Here is a 14,971-nt window from a genome sequence, read left to right on the forward strand (position 1 = left end):
CAGGTTGTGCCCCAGCCACTGAGCCCCCAGTAACTGAGCAAACACAAATCAGAAAGGGAAAGGGGATTTTTCAGCTGTGTGTAGCCATCTGAAAAAAGAAACAACTCAGGGTTGGTTTTTTTGTTGGTTTTCCCCCCCCCCCTCTCTTTGCTATTCGGAGAACGTCTGTGTCGTTTGAGAAGAGGCACAGCAGGGAGCTGGCACTTGCTTTGCCAAAGCAGAGAGAAAGAACAGTCTCTATTAAAGTCACTACTCTCGCAGGGATTATAAGTATAAAAAGAGGTGAATTTATACCGTTGAACCTAATCCACAGAAAACAGCACGGCAAGGAGGCTGCGGGCAGCGTGCCGACATGCAAACCATATTAAAATCCTATAAAGGAGCACCAGGAAGCACACCTTCCTGCAGAGGAGCCTTCAGCCTTGCAGGGTCTCCCTGTGAGCATGGATGCAGGGCTGAGCTCAGATAGGCTGCGCTTAGGCTCCCAGCATTGGCTTCCCTGTGGCCAAGCACCATGCCACAATGCAGGGAAAAACACCTTGGAAATGAGCCTTTACCTACTGTGCTTCTACCTGAGCACAGCCCACTGTGGTGCTCACTGTGCTCTGAATGCACCCACCCCAGATCCTACCAAGTCTGCTGCTGTTTGTGCAGTGGTCATACTCTGCTCAGCCTTCCCAGCCTGCTGGCTGGCATGGCACAAGATGCCACAGCGGGGCTGGAAGCCAGCAGGTGCTTTCCAAACCAGCAGAACTCAAAGCACTGGGATAGCCCAGAGCAACTCGTTACAGGCTCGTCACTCAATTGTCTTCCTTGTGAAAGGGAGGGAAGGTCTGCAGCAGGAACAAAGCAATTCGATTCCAGGAAAAATAGAACAATTTACTGCTAACGCCGGTCAAAGTGTGGTTTTGGCTGTTTTGAGTCAGAACAAGCACTTATAAAAATGAATAATTGAAGACATCATAAGCCTTGCTTTAGCTCTGCAGCAACCATAAATGCTTGCTCCTGAGCATAAAGATACACCCCACAAAAATGTCACGGATGCAGCAGCCTGTACAACTTCCCAAGGAGCTTTGTGCTGATTTACACCCTGAAAAGCCCAAAGCAAAAACATACAGCTCTCATTTCTGATCAGTTTTACAGCTCCATGATGAAATATGCATCACTCATACTCCACAATAATATTTCATTTTGCAGACAATGTAAGATTCCTGTCATTAACCCTGTCCTTGCTTCTAGGTCATTAGACTTTGTCAGCAATGGGAGACAGATGCACACTGTTCTCCTTTAGCACCTTACCGTGCTTTGAAGCAAAAATCATTGAATTTGGCCAGTGTTGTGGGTTATTTAGACAGGGCTGCAGTACTGTTACAAAGCTGTTTGTGGGACGTGCCAGCACTGTGCTGTGGCATGCAGGTTCCCCCGGCTGCAGTGACACCATCATGAGGGGATCAATAGGGTCGAGGAGGGCCCTACCCTGGGTAAACAGCTCCAAAATAAAGCAGGCTAGTATCCCAGCCACCCACCCTACAACCACGTACCATGGTACATGAGGGGTGGCACAGCAGTGATATGCAGTACAGTGCCAGAGAAAAGAGAACAGAGGAGGTGGAAGGATTTAAGCCCTGTCTCTAAGCCCAAAGTTACCCGAGGCAGTCTAAATGGAAAGAGTCACTGCACTGATGCAAAACAAGCTTAAACCTGTGCCAGAAGCACAGCAAGGAATCAGCATCTGTGTGAGCCAGCGCAGGGCAGCGCTGGGACCCTGCTCTCTGTGATGCTCCACCACCCTGCCACCTCATGGAAAAAAGCTGACATCCTGTTTCCATTGGCAAGCCTAGCCTGAAGCTGTTCCAGTGACTTCTCCCAGGTTTGACACGTCAGTCCCAAAATGGAGCCAAACACAAGGAAGCCGGGTGCAGATGGGTTTCTGACCCGAAATCCCACCTGCTGCCCAAAGCGCTGCCCAGGAGGAGAGCTGCAACTCCCTCATGCCTCCCTTTGTCAGAGCTCCCAGGGATGTTCACCAGTGCCTGCAAACCACCCTGCCAAAAAGGCATGCCGTAAAACCTCATTGATCGTGCTGCAGAGAGTGGGAGGCAGCTAATGCATGGCACAGGGCACCGGAGCCTGCAGCCCTCGGTCGATAGCTGAGCAAATGGAAAAACGATGGTGGCCAAAAATGACCCCCGTACATTTACACAACAGGAAGAAAAGAGATAGGAGGATGTGATCTTGCAGGAAGGACTGCACAGGGATGGCTGGGTTGTTGGCAGGCACCACCAGCAGCTGCCCCAGCATTCCCACCAAAACCACATCCCCACCACATGGTTTATCCATGTCCATGGCCACTCTCCAGCCCTCTGCCTTCCCCATCTGACCCCACTCAGAGCTGAGCAAAGCCCCTCACTCTGGCACTGCCAAAGCTCAGCACACAGGATCCAGGCCACCAGGGCTCTTAGCTCCATCTATTGTCCAAAACTCACAGCTAGCAGGGCAATAAGGAAATTCACATCTGCAGGAAAAGCTGCTCTTCTCCATGCTTATGTTAGTCAGAAATCATTCATGAATAATTTGTCTGCTCTTAACCATGTGTTTGAGTGGATACAGATAGGCCTCAGGCTGCAGGATAACCTGCTGCCAGAGTTGGCAGCTCTCACTGCACTTTAGAACCATTATCCAGATCGGAAAAGACCCCTTGGATCCCCAAGTCCAACCCCAGCCCTCTCCACCACACCTACTCACCACATCCCTCAGTGCCACATCTCCACAGCTCTGGAACACCTTCAGGGACACTGATCCCACCTCCCTGGGCAGCTGTGGCAGTGCCTCACCAGTCACTGCAACAGGATGGACAAATCCTGCGAGAGCTCAGTGGGATGGTTTGGACTGGGGGGCATGATGCACACCAGATCTCTGACTTTGTCTTCTGCTCCCTGCCACAGAACAAATCCTGGACGCAACTGGGCTGTGCTGAAAGGAGCAGTACCTGGCTCAGCTGCCAGCCTGCATGGGAGCGGGTAGGAGCTGGCAGGGTCTGAACAAACACATCACAATGTCCCTTTTTGGCATGAGAAGCACCAGTGTGCCAAGGGCCCTTGCCAGGAGTCAAGCAGCACTCCGTGGGGCCGGGGAAGTTTGTCTGTGATCCCCAAGGAAGGGGACACACTGCTGCCAGAGCCTAGCAGGAGTGCCCCTGCCCAAGCTACCTGCCGCAGCATGGGAAGAGCCCATCTGTGTGTTTGGGAAGGGCTGACAGATTGGCATCCATGCCCCTGCACAGTGCTCCATCCGTCCACGGGCTGCACCAAAATAGCATTTTACAGCCTGTCAGCCTGCCTGCTGGATGACATAAACAGTGTTTGCTGTTTTTAGCAAAGCGAGGGTTGTTGTCTCTTGTACGTGCTGTATCCAGGGTGGTGGGGAAGACGAGGGCACAGGGCAGGGCAGCTCGGAGCAGGCGTCCCTGGGGCACAGGTCCTCGAGCCACAGCAGTGCAGACCGTGCCAAGCCTGGCTGACAATGAGCGTCCTGCTTTGCTTTTGTAGATGGCTATATATATAACTCCAAGCTTATTTTTAATTCAAAGGAGAAGCTCCAGTCCACTGGCCATCATTGCTGGCTGGGATTGGACCTAAAAGAGCAAGCAAGGCCAGGCTGAGCGTAAGGCTGATGAAGGCTGGGAGCTGAAATCTGCCTAGATCCCAGTCAGGGAGAGTCAGCTAATCAACCAGTTCTATGCTCTGTGTTACTGGATGAGAGAGGACTGATTTGAATCTTCACCCTGCCTGGAAAAATTACTGTCAAGTAAAAAAAAAAAAGTTCAAATTCTTCAAATGCTGGACCAGTAGCTCAACCAAAATAGGGAAGAAAGCAAACAAGCAGCTCAGTGATGGCTCCACCCTGTTTCACCCTGTTCCTTAACACTACAACTCTTTTCCCTAGCTGAATCCCATGCCTATACATCAGAAAATCATTTATTACACACATCCTTGCCTTCCCCCAGACAGCCAGCTTTCAGATTGCCACGAGCCCTGCCGCATGCAGGAGGCAGCCTGTTTGCCCAGCTCTGTCTGCAGTGCAGCTCTGCCAGCACTGCCTCGTCCCAGCGATTCCCTTCTTTGGTGCAGCAGCAGTTCCAGCTGCTGAAAGGAGAAGCACAAACTTCTCACACAGTGATTCATTTATGAACACATTGGAACAAAAAAAAGTCACGCACATCCGAATGTGTTAATACAAGCCCGTAAACGCCCTTTCTCCATCAGCTGCAGAAAAGTCTTCCAAGTTACCCAGAGCAGTGGCTGTTCACAGGCACCTGGAACAGTGGAGCCTCAGACAAGCCAGCTTTCAGGCACTGACTTCCCCCAAAACTTCACTTCTCTTTGCATTTCCTAGAAATTCCCAAACTGCTCTTTCTCTTCTTATGGATACTTTCACAAGCTGACACTTTGAACTAAACAGCATAAGTGACCCCAAAAACAAGTGACGGCTGGAAAAGTTAATGGCAAGACCCAACTGTTAAGCCAGTGAGTGCAACAGCAAATGGAAAATAGAGGATCTTAACGAACAGCTCATCGTGCCCTTAGGGACAGTGCTGTGCTGTCCGGACTCCATTCCTAAGGAGACTGCAGCAACAGCCAGGACTCCCAGGATCGGTAAGCATGACTTTTCTCCCCTCTTCCTAAATACTGGCTTTGCTCTTCTTTTCGACTGAACCACACACAAACCTTCCCCCCATCATATGAAGATTCCTCTCTGAGCCTTATTCTCAGAAGAGATAATGATCATCTTAATCCAAGAACTGCTCATCTCCTTTACACTCCCCACACTTTTGTTTCCAGAACCACTGTTTGCAGATCCAAACTCCTCAACCCAGAGCAGTCAGGAACAGCAGCACACAAATCCATAGCTCTGGTGGAGGTACTGCAGGGGCACCTCTGGAGCAAGTTCTTTCTGCAAGGAGCCCCAGCAGCACTGGCTTTGCTCCTTGGCACAAATCTGTGCTACCCAGGGCTGAGCCCCAGAGCAATTCGGTGCTGTGACAGCAGCAAGGAGTGTGCTGCCCGTGCTGCCTGCAGGCACTGCTAAAGGAGCACAGGGCTCCAGGAGCCCAGCTAAAGCCCTTTGAGGGAGCCAGAGGAGGTGGAAAGCACACATGGCATTTTTTGAACCATTTTGTGAAGCAAGTTTGTGCATGTATGTGTCTGCATTAAACTTCAATTCTGAATGACATTGTTCTTACACGTGATATTCTGATTTCTGCTGCTAAATGAATACGCTTCCAATAATGCACGTGAGCTTTAATTCTCGTGGCAGTCTCTGTATTTACTGAATGCTACCAGATCTTCTTAGTTTACCTGTTACTTCTCTGAAAAGGCACCACTGACATTTACATGCCAAAGAATTGCTGTTTCCCAAACAAGAAGAATAGCAGTGAGGAGTACATGGAGCAGGGTAGGGACAGCACTCTCAGCACCAGAAGTGCCCCCAGGGGGGGCCTCCTTCCCACCATGGAGTGTTGGAGCCCAACAGCTGGGAAACCACAGCTGTTCACAGCTGTTCAGCTTTCCTGAAAGCCCTGTCACATCCAGAAACAAAATTCACGGTAACCTCTTTGCAATTCAACTTGCATTGAAGCCGCTATGCCATAGATGAGCAACTTCTGAAAATACGACATTTAAGTGGTTCACAAAAGAAAAAACAAAATCAACTCTGCAACAGAGTTGCTCTGAAATACCATTTCTCTCAAAAATTATAGAGCTAGGGCACTCTAGTGGCCATGCTGTAATTCACATTTCTTACTCAGTGCGCCACTCCCCATAATGGGCTGCATCTTATTTCAGGGAAAAATTCCTGCATGGGGAGCAGGGCAATACAACAAAGAGATGTAGATATCCATTTCCTGAATGATCTAAAGCACGTGAAGGTCCCATCAAGTTTCTGAGAGCCTTGGGACAGTTTGTCAGGCTGAACATGGCATGTTCCCACACCTCCAGTTCCAGACAAATGTGCTCTGATGAGCAGAGCAGCTCAATTAAAGAAGAGTATGACTCTGTGGTACACAGATGCGCTCTTGCAATCCAAAAACACAATTGAGGTGGAAAAATAACAACAGTACCATAACTCAATACAATCAAAAAGAGGAAGTTTGCATTACTCTGGGGTATGAGTTTGCATACTCATGCTGTAGGTACAGCGACAAAACAACCCTTCAGCAACAAAGCTTTTGAGATTTGAATGCAAATCTGTGCTCCCAACCAACTGTTCAGTCAGCCAGGTGGAAGTTCAAGCACATCGCTGCTAACTGAGCAGAACTCTGCACAGAAACCACTCCCAGACATCCCCAAACCTACCAACTTAGTTCTGAGTTCCCACCATGTCAGTGCAGCACAGTCAGTGAGCACCTAAGAGCAGCTCTCCAGCCCGCTTCTCTGCATGCTGGCTTTACTACAGGGCCAACATCCTCGCTGCTATTAAGGCCCCATCCTGGCTCTGCTAACTGGATGTGACACCACAGAAAAGCCACTGAGGTACACAGAATTAATTTCCTTCAGACGTGTTGATTCAAACTGTAGCCTCCTGTAGTTAGCTAGTATTCGAAGGTGTGGGGGGTTTCATCACTTCTACTTCCTTTAAAACTCTGAAGTTAACGAAACCCTTATCCACTTCAGGAACTCACCATGAGGAGCTCAGCAGGCTTCGTTGTTTGCTCACTGCTGCTGCTGCTGGCATTACATGGCACAGAGGTGGCTGCCCAGGATGACCAGACTGACCCCAAAATGTCATGTGCCAACTGGATGGGAGGAGCACCAGGACACCCTGGCCACAATGGGCTGCCTGGAAGGGATGGCAAGGATGGAAAAGATGGACAAAAAGGGGACAAAGGAGAACCAGGTTGGTGAGGAGCTTGGGGTACACACATGCTGGAGCACATGGGCAGTCCCAGGATGAGCCCCAGGCCCAGTACACATGACACCTGGTGGGTGCATCCCACGAGCAGTGGCTGACCATGTCCAGATTGCTTTTGAATGCCTCCAGCAATAGAGATTACACAGCCTATGGCAAAAGCTAGGTAGATGGCTGTTTTTTCAATTAACAATTATTCCCCAGACACACAGCTACCAGCAGCTTGGCACACCTTGGGGGGTGGGGATGTGATGTCCCACACCATTGGGCACAGATGTCACCCAGCCTGCCTACAAGGCAGAAGACTGGGCTCCATGCTGCTGGGCAGCCATGATGCCACGGGCCACTCTGCAACTCTGGCACCAGGGTAGCAGAAAAGGACAAACAGATTCCAATCCAAATTCTGATTCCCAGGTCTACAAGGTGCCAGAGGTGACACAGGTGAAAAGGGTGCCACAGGTGCAGAAGGACCGAGAGGATTTCCAGGACACATGGGGATGAAGGGGCAGAAGGGTGAAAGCGCCTACGTGTACCGCTCCGCCTTCAGCGTGGGGCTGACGGAGCGAGCCCCCCACCCCAACGTCCCCATCCGCTTCACCAAGATCTTCTACAACGAGCAGAACCACTACGACAGCAGCACCGGCAAGTTCCTCTGCAGCATCCCCGGCACGTACTTCTTCGCCTACCACCTGACGGTCTACATGTCGGACGTCAAGGTCAGCCTCTACAAGAAGGACAAGGCAGTGATCTTCACCTACGACCAGTTCCAGAAGAACAATGTCGACCAAGCGAGCGGCTCCGTCCTGCTGCACCTCAGCTCGGGGGATGAGGTCTGGCTCCAGGTGTACGGGGAGGGCGACAACAACGGGGTCTATGCCGACAACATCAACGACTCCACTTTCATGGGCTTCCTCCTGTACCCAGACACGGATGACCATTAGAGCAGGGGGGCTACACGGGAGGGGACAAGGCCGCTTAACCCCACCTGCCTCCTGGGGCACTGGCACTACAGCTGCACTTGATTTACCAGAAAATTCCCCTGACCACGTGGGGACCACCATTGCCCAGGGTGGACTCCATCTCCCCTGAAATCACTGACTCGACACACAGGCGACTTCCGTGGGACCAAGAGTTCACTCCTACCTCTGCTCTTGCTCTTCTGATGGAAACCAGGGCCCCAAGTCAAACAGCACTCTGGCCACATCATGAAACGGTCGCTCTCAAGATGGGCCGGCTTTGCTTTTAAATTTAAAGCTGATTTTCATATATGTTACATTTAAATATCACATTCTACCTTACCCCTTTTTGTCGCTTGAATCCAGTTGATACAAAGGTACTTGTATCAGCCAGCATTACCTCCCTGCTTGAGTACAGCTGGAGCTGCTGGCTGGGCTTTGGACATCATCACTCCCCACCTTGTCAGGGCCTCTGATTTCCACCCATGGTTTGTCCTCCCTCCTCTTTAGCCCACACCTTCCCAGGTATACAACACACAGCAGAGCTAAGGCTTTACTACAAGCACAAGACAGCATTAAGGGCTTTGACTAAAAATACTCCCTACAGCAGCACTTCTCAAACCCCACGGGATTACCACACTGCACAGAGTATCACAATAAAGTGCTCTCTCAATACAGAACTCTCCTGCCTCTTTGTCTGCGTCGTTCGGAATGGCTTAGAGAAAGGGGATAGCCTCCCTTCATCAGGCAGCCCAGGAAGGAACATAACAGTCTGAGCATGCTGAGCTCAGGCAGGTGGGAAAGAACACCAGTACTGCTGCCTGTGCTACAGCACAGCTGACAGCACAGCCCCATTCCTGCAGCATTCACCCCTCAGGTGTGTTCTCTGGCAGCTCAGGGCGTGAGGACAGCACCCCAAAGATCTCTTGGCCTCCTTTTAGCAGAGAATGGCACAGCCCTTCTATACCTGCCCCCCTATCATGAAAGAAGCTCCTATAAGCGCAACAGGAAACTGCTTTGAACAATGTCTTTCCATGTCCCACAGGACTCCTCCTGACTTTTCCCCCACTGGCACAGCGACAGGGACTGAAACACCTACACCAGAATTATGCTGCGCTGCTCCTGGATCAGCAGCTGATTCAGCCAGCAATTGATCCCCTCCACTCCCCAAACATTGTGTTTTCACAGAATCACGGCTCTCAGAGCAAACACTGCAGCCAGTTCCCATGAGATAATAACCAATATAATGGGTTGCTGCTCTGCAATTTGGGCAGGTTATGAAGAAAGCTCTCTAATCCCATGATCTTGACAGCTATGTTTGACTCTTCCCTCCACATATCGCTGCTCGGTGAAAGGCAACATGCTCTCACTCTGAATGTGCAGCACTGAAAGATTAAAGTCACCACACTAACAGTGCAAAATAGCTTGGATGCAGCTGGAGACACTGGCCAGCTTCATCCTACAGGGAAACCATCTGTGAAAGCATCCATGCCCCTCTTAGGGACAATTGTAGGCTGATCCTAATTGTGCCTCAGTCCCATGTAATCATTTGTGGCAGTAATTAATCAGGATACAAATAGCAGCTGCACCAAGCCACAAAAGGCTGAAAGAGAGATAAGTGGTTTTCCTGGAAGCCCTGTTATCATATTTATTTGACAAGTATAAACTTGCTGGAAGCTTTTTGGCATGGAAGGCACAGGGATGAAGCCTACACGTAGCTGACCTGTCACTGCACTTCATGCAGGAAATGCCACCAGGTTCAGTTTTTCCTTTAGACAAAACCAATCCTGAGCACACCCAGACTGGGACAAGATGCTGTTTGTTTTTGACTTGTTTGTGCTAGATGAAAGCACTCAGTACATCAAGCATTGCGACACTTGTCCTGCATAACACCACTGCTGTTGGAGGAGAGCTGTGTGACCTTCCTACAGACAGCTTCACTACTTGCAGGGTGTTTATTCCCATGGAAATAGAAACATGAAACACAAAACACCAACACCTGTTTCCCCTTCAGGGGCACAGCAGATAATTTCAACCCACAGAAATCTGTGTAGTCCACCCATAAAGATATAGGAGAGCAAGGGGCAGAACAGGTGAGCTCACCCCAGGCTGCCCACCACATCCCTGAAGGAATCAGGACAGGAAGGATGATGGGGGATGAACAAACTTTTTTTTTTACACACCAGTCACCACCTGATGACAGGAGTGTCCTCTTGTGTGTCCTCTCAGAGGCTTCTTCAGCTGGGCCAATGGAACCAACAGCAGTGCCAGCAGCTCCTTTCTGTACCACAGATGCCTTGAACATATCCAAGGATGTACCTGCTAGAAGCTCCAATACAATCCCTTGTTGAGAAGCATTCCCACACCCACAGTCACCCAATGTGCATGTGGTTCTCAGCTCTATGTTCATCAGAGCAATAGACAGACTCAGGTTTTTTCCCCTCAAAAGGGGTTACATGAATTCATGTAACAAGACTAAAAAGGGTTCCTATGTGCATATCACAACTGCACATAAGATAGCAGGAATACAGCTAAAATTACAGCCGACTACAAGCAAACTGAATCTTCCATGAAGAAAATATTCACCAAAGGTCCCTTCTGTCAATTTAAAAGCTTTAAAAGGCACTGTTCCTCTGTCCCTCTGCCCTTAACAGCCTGCAGGAGCTTGAGAAAAAGATTACAATTTGGATTAGGATTCTGACTCTGCTGTCGTGTAAAGATCAACTGGATCACATACAGAAGGCAAACAAAACAGCTGGAGGTAAAAGCCTAGAATCTTCAAAACTCCTGCCTTCAAACTTACCAAGGACCATCTTACACAGTGCTGGGGCATTTCCAAAAGAGTCCTTGTTAGTGTTCATATCCTAGCCCCATCACCAATAGGGGATTAGCAGAAAACCAGGCTGCACTGCCATCTGCAAAGCACATTTCCACGTGCAGAACACCAGCACAGCCAGAGCTGGACAACGCCTGAAACCCCAGGGAAGGAGGAAGAACTCCATTTATTCATCTACACCGCTTCCTTCTTCATTGACAAATAAATACCTTCTACTTCAATTATTGAATAGAAATACTGTAAGAAAAAATCTTTCAGTCCTCTAGAAATTAACAAAAAATCCCAAACAAAAATAACCAAGGCAAACCTGCTACCTCACTTAGCCTGAACTTGCCTCTACTTGCTCATGACAAGAGCTCTGAGTTCACCCCCTAACCAGCTCAGAAATGGCTCCGCAGAAGCATTACACGCAGATTTAAGCTAGTTTCCTTTAGCCTTGCTACTTCCTCTTCTTCACAATCACTATTTTTCAGCTGAAAACAGTTTGTGCATTCCTAAGCACGTACTGCAGCAGCTGGCAGCTCCCAGCTAGAGGAATACCAGCCTTATGAGACCAAAAAAGGAGAGGGCAGACGCTTAGGTGTCTTGCAGCCTTTGCTTTCTACCTGTGCTGTGCAACTGGCTGCCTTTTAATAAAGCACTGCAGCACTCAGCACACAGGACCTTGGTCTGCCAAAGCCTTCTCTGTCATGTACTGTCCCACTGAAACCAATGGGACAATTCATGCCACTGTATTCAGCATCTCCATAAATCCTTTCAGAGAGGAGCATTGATTTGAACACTAAGCTACAAAGCAGCATCTACTGAACTTAACAGCCCTGTTTATAACATAACGTTTATCAGCCTAAATATGTGCAAAACAAAGCAGAGCCACTCATGCCTTAACAAAGAAAAACCTATCCTGAGTGGTGTCAATATCCACAAGAGGTACAGCAATAGAAAAAGTCGCTAAATGAAATGGTGCAGGCAGGCAAACATTTCCATTTTTATTAGAGACTGGCATCTCATAATTATCTCCTGATGGCAGGCTGATTACCTGCACACTAATTAGACCGAGAGACTTGACAAGAAGAAACAAGTCGAAGCTCAAGGGCATTTTGTTTTTCAAAGTCACCCTTCCATTTTAATACTGTCCCAAAAGGGACCCAAAGAAATTACAGTTCCTGATGAGAATTCCTACACTCTAAGAATTCTTTAGAAAAACAGTTACACACACAGCCTCTCCTTCCAGTCTCACTGGACTGGAGATAACTTCATATCCCAGATGACTAACAATATGTGTACCCTGCCAATCACCCCATTAAACTTGAAGATTTACTTCTTTCTTGATTCAAATTTAACAAGGCAAGCAGGGGGAGAAAAAAAAAAGCAAAACAGTACTTCAAGGCAACTATCATGAAGAATCTGAGCATCAGCAGATGCATGCAGCCAAACCAGCACAAAAGGGAGCAGCTGTATCTTCAAGCCTTCTCTTCTCATTTGGCACTTGCTCAGAACGCAGAGTCTGTTTACTGGTAACAGCTCACTTCCCAAAGCCTTGCTCAGGGGAAGCACAGCACCAGAGACAGGAATAGTCCAAACAAAACTGCTAACACTAAGCAGTCAATGTTTAGATTGGTTTCAGTGAGGAAAGCTTGAAATCCCTCCCCTCTTCAAGCAAAGCAAGATCTAAAAAAGAAAACGGAGACTGCATCCACAACCCTGTTTCCCAGAGGGTCACTTTGTGATGTCAGACACTAAGCAGAATAAATGCCAGAATGCTGCTTTAAACTGCTCTGGAGGATGAAACAGAAGAGGGCGAGAAATCCACAAGAATAAAATAAAAAGACACACAGTTCTATTTACTCACTGTGCTCCCATCGTTGCTCCAGAGCCAGCAAATGTGCAACTAAAATAAATACTTTTAACCCCCTCTTTCTTAAGAGGAAAAAAAAACAAGGCAAAAACATATGAAAGAGGCAAGGAAAGAAAGGGTTTCATTTTTGATTTTTTCATACAGTTTAGCACATAAATTTCACTCGGAGCATTGATAACTAAGTCTTTAAGGAAAGATCAGTCACAGGATTATTTCTGAGATGAGTGTATAGAATTTAGACCTTACTTTAATCCTAAACAATTAATTTAAGAAGAGAAGAAAGGACTGAATTCTTGATTTTGAAATAATACATTAAAAACTCCCTGATCCTTTCATCCTGAGAATCATTTTGATCACTGGAAGGTGCAATATCATACAATTACTTTTCTAAAAATGAAAGCCTGAATCAAAAAAATGCTAAAATAACTACTTTTTGTTCCTCTGCTACTTAGGTTGAAACAAAGCACTGATGGTAGCAGAACATCAATCTTGAAACTGGACAAAACCCTCAATTCTTCCTAGTGCAATGAGTCAAAGCCCATTCTGAAAAAAGTAATCATCTTAGCAGCAGATAATCCCATACTCTGAGATGAACAGAACACCACTAGGCAGAGAAATATATTGATACAGGAAACATAATAACCAAGAGTAACAGTGGATGACTTCATAGAAATAATAATAACAAAGAAACAACTCAGCAACTCAGAACACAGGTTTTGTTAGGGTTTTTTTTTTGTTGGTGGTGGTTTTCCCTTGTTTTTTTTCGGGTTTTTTTTTTTTTTTTTTGAATAGCATGTCAGCAAATACAATTTTAAGACAGATCTACAAACACCTTCCTAGAAATAACAGTCCACAGTTCTCGGTTACTTTTAGCCATCTGACTTCCACATTCCCTAGGCATCTTTTCACAGTCCTCTTTTTCACCCCCTACGAAATTTTCCTGTTCTAATCATTGTAATAAATAAAGGAGACCACAGGCGATCCCAGAGAAAATTCCACATCTCAGCACAGCAGCACAACTAAGTTCACTGGATGTCATCGTCATCAAACAGATCTTCAAAATCTAGTCAGAAAAACAAGACAGGGTAAAATTAACATTTGAAATTCCCAGCTGCTATTATATGCAAACACCACACAAGCTTTCATTGGTCTTGTTATTGAGATTAAAGACAGAAGTCAAGATGAATTAAGTACATGTACATACCATCAGTCACTACAAATGTAACATCGAGGCAGAAGGCAGAGAGGAGCAAAAGCAGACCAGAGCAGCATGCTCACTGCCACACTTGAATGCAACTCATTTAACAACGCAAATTCTGCAATTAAGTTCATGAAAGCAGTCTTATAAAGCAGGGGGTCTTATAAAAGCACGAAGCAAGCATTGCAGTCAGTCACAATCCACAGGCTCTGGAACTACACAGGCATTAACCCTGAGCACACAGGGGCTCCTGTAGAGCTCTGCCTTTACATCACAGCATTTAGGCACATAAGCTCATACCTTTTGCAGACATTCACATTTGTGGTTTATTGTAAAAATCCCCTGCTTAAAATAAGCTTCATTGCCATGAGGGTGCTTCAAGCGTTTCCCTCACAAGAAAGTCAACACAAACTACCGCTACAGCAGGCAACGCACAGCCGCCACACAACCACACGAGCACTTATGTACATCCCACCCGCCCCGGGAGGCACGGCGGTCTCTCACCGTTGAAGAAGTCGGCGTGCACGGCCTTCTCGTTGGCGGCCAGGTCCATCAGCAGCCCTGTGCTTCCCCCTGCCTGGAACAGCAGACGCTGAGTGCCTCGAGCCCGTTTCCGGAGCCCCGCTGTTTCTATCCACCCACCCCCCCCGCTCCCACCTCGTCCAGGTCCACATACGGACCGGCACCCTCAGGAAACATCTCGTCCACCGCCGGCTTCATGGCGGCCGCAGCGCTCTGCCCTCCTACTTCCGGCCGCGCCGAGCCAACTTCCGGAATCAGCCTCGCCGCTCTACGCGCGCGGCGGTGCCGCCTCTCTATGGTAGCCCTGGAGGCGGGGCCGCGAGGAGGCGGTTCGTGCTGAGCTCTGCTCCCCGTGATGGTATTGATACAAGTTGTGACAGCATCGTAAAGCTTGCCCTGCAGTTTGTGTAGATAGCGGCAGAGGCTGTGTGTCTGAGGCGAGGAGACAAGGAAGTTCTGCTGAGTCTTTGCACCAAGAAAGTAGGAGGTCCTGCTGGGAATCGGTCGCTGAATGTGTGACTTACCTCTGTGAAAATTCTGCATGCGTTACACAAGTAATGCATCTAAACTGAAGATCTTTTGTGTAAACGATGCATGATTGGAGGATAACCCCTGTGCATCCAGCTCTGATTAAAGAATGTTTGCTTTCTAATGTTCCATCTTGAGTCTTAGCTTTCTGATTGACCGATTTAGGGTAG

The 14,971-nt window shown here is 48.0% G+C and overlaps 3 protein-coding genes across 3 annotated transcripts in view; 1 reads left to right on the forward strand and 2 right to left on the reverse strand.

Moving 5' to 3' along the window:
• ST6GAL1 (ST6 beta-galactoside alpha-2,6-sialyltransferase 1) overlaps positions 1-2,959 on the reverse strand; it is a 39,630-nt gene extending 36,671 nt beyond the window's left edge. Inside the window, exon 1 of the mRNA XM_042878178.1 lies at positions 2,746-2,959. The gene's annotated coding sequence lies outside the window, so the exon portion shown is untranslated. The remainder of the gene's footprint in view (positions 1-2,745) is intronic.
• A 1,233-nt stretch (positions 2,960-4,192) lies between these two features.
• On the forward strand, positions 4,193-8,537 carry ADIPOQ (adiponectin, C1Q and collagen domain containing). The gene is made up of 3 exons (XM_042878319.1): positions 4,193-4,655; positions 6,672-6,894; positions 7,321-8,537. The coding sequence occupies exons 2-3, from the start codon at positions 6,681-6,683 to the stop codon at positions 7,845-7,847; spliced, it is 741 nt and encodes a 246-aa protein (XP_042734253.1). The 5' UTR covers positions 4,193-4,655; positions 6,672-6,680; the 3' UTR covers positions 7,848-8,537.
• A 3,122-nt stretch (positions 8,538-11,659) lies between these two features.
• On the reverse strand, positions 11,660-14,518 carry COPS9 (COP9 signalosome subunit 9). The gene is made up of 3 exons (XM_042878327.1): positions 14,409-14,518; positions 14,256-14,328; positions 11,660-13,616 (listed from the first exon to the last, which is right to left on the reverse strand). The coding sequence occupies exons 1-3, from the start codon at positions 14,469-14,471 to the stop codon at positions 13,579-13,581; spliced, it is 174 nt and encodes a 57-aa protein (XP_042734261.1). The 5' UTR covers positions 14,472-14,518; the 3' UTR covers positions 11,660-13,578.
• Positions 14,519-14,971: the final 453 nt, after the last annotated feature.

The sequence above is a fragment of the Lagopus leucura genome, unplaced genomic scaffold, assembly GCF_019238085.1.
Source record: "Lagopus leucura isolate 7727_CA_CO unplaced genomic scaffold, USGS_WTPT01 Super-Scaffold_100021, whole genome shotgun sequence".
NCBI lineage: Eukaryota > Metazoa > Chordata > Aves > Galliformes > Phasianidae > Lagopus > Lagopus leucura.

Bases quoted from the DNA above. Each gene is read 5' to 3' on its own strand.
- ADIPOQ (XM_042878319.1), top strand. From the start codon at position 6,681: ATGAGGAGCTCAGCAGGCTTCGTTGTTTGCTCACTGCTGCTGCTGCTG. The intron at 6,895-7,320 runs GTTGGTGAGGAG...TCTGATTCCCAG, and splicing joins AGGGGACAAAGGAGAACCAG to GTCTACAAGGTGCCAGAGGT.
- COPS9 (XM_042878327.1), bottom strand. From the start codon at position 14,471: ATGAAGCCGGCGGTGGACGAGATGTTTCCTGAGGGTGCCGGTCCGTAT. The intron at 14,329-14,408 runs GTGGGAGCGGGG...CTGCTGTTCCAG, and splicing joins CGTATGTGGACCTGGACGAG to GCAGGGGGAAGCACAGGGCT. The intron at 13,617-14,255 runs GTGAGAGACCGC...TTTTCTGACTAG, and splicing joins GCACGCCGACTTCTTCAACG to ATTTTGAAGATCTGTTTGAT.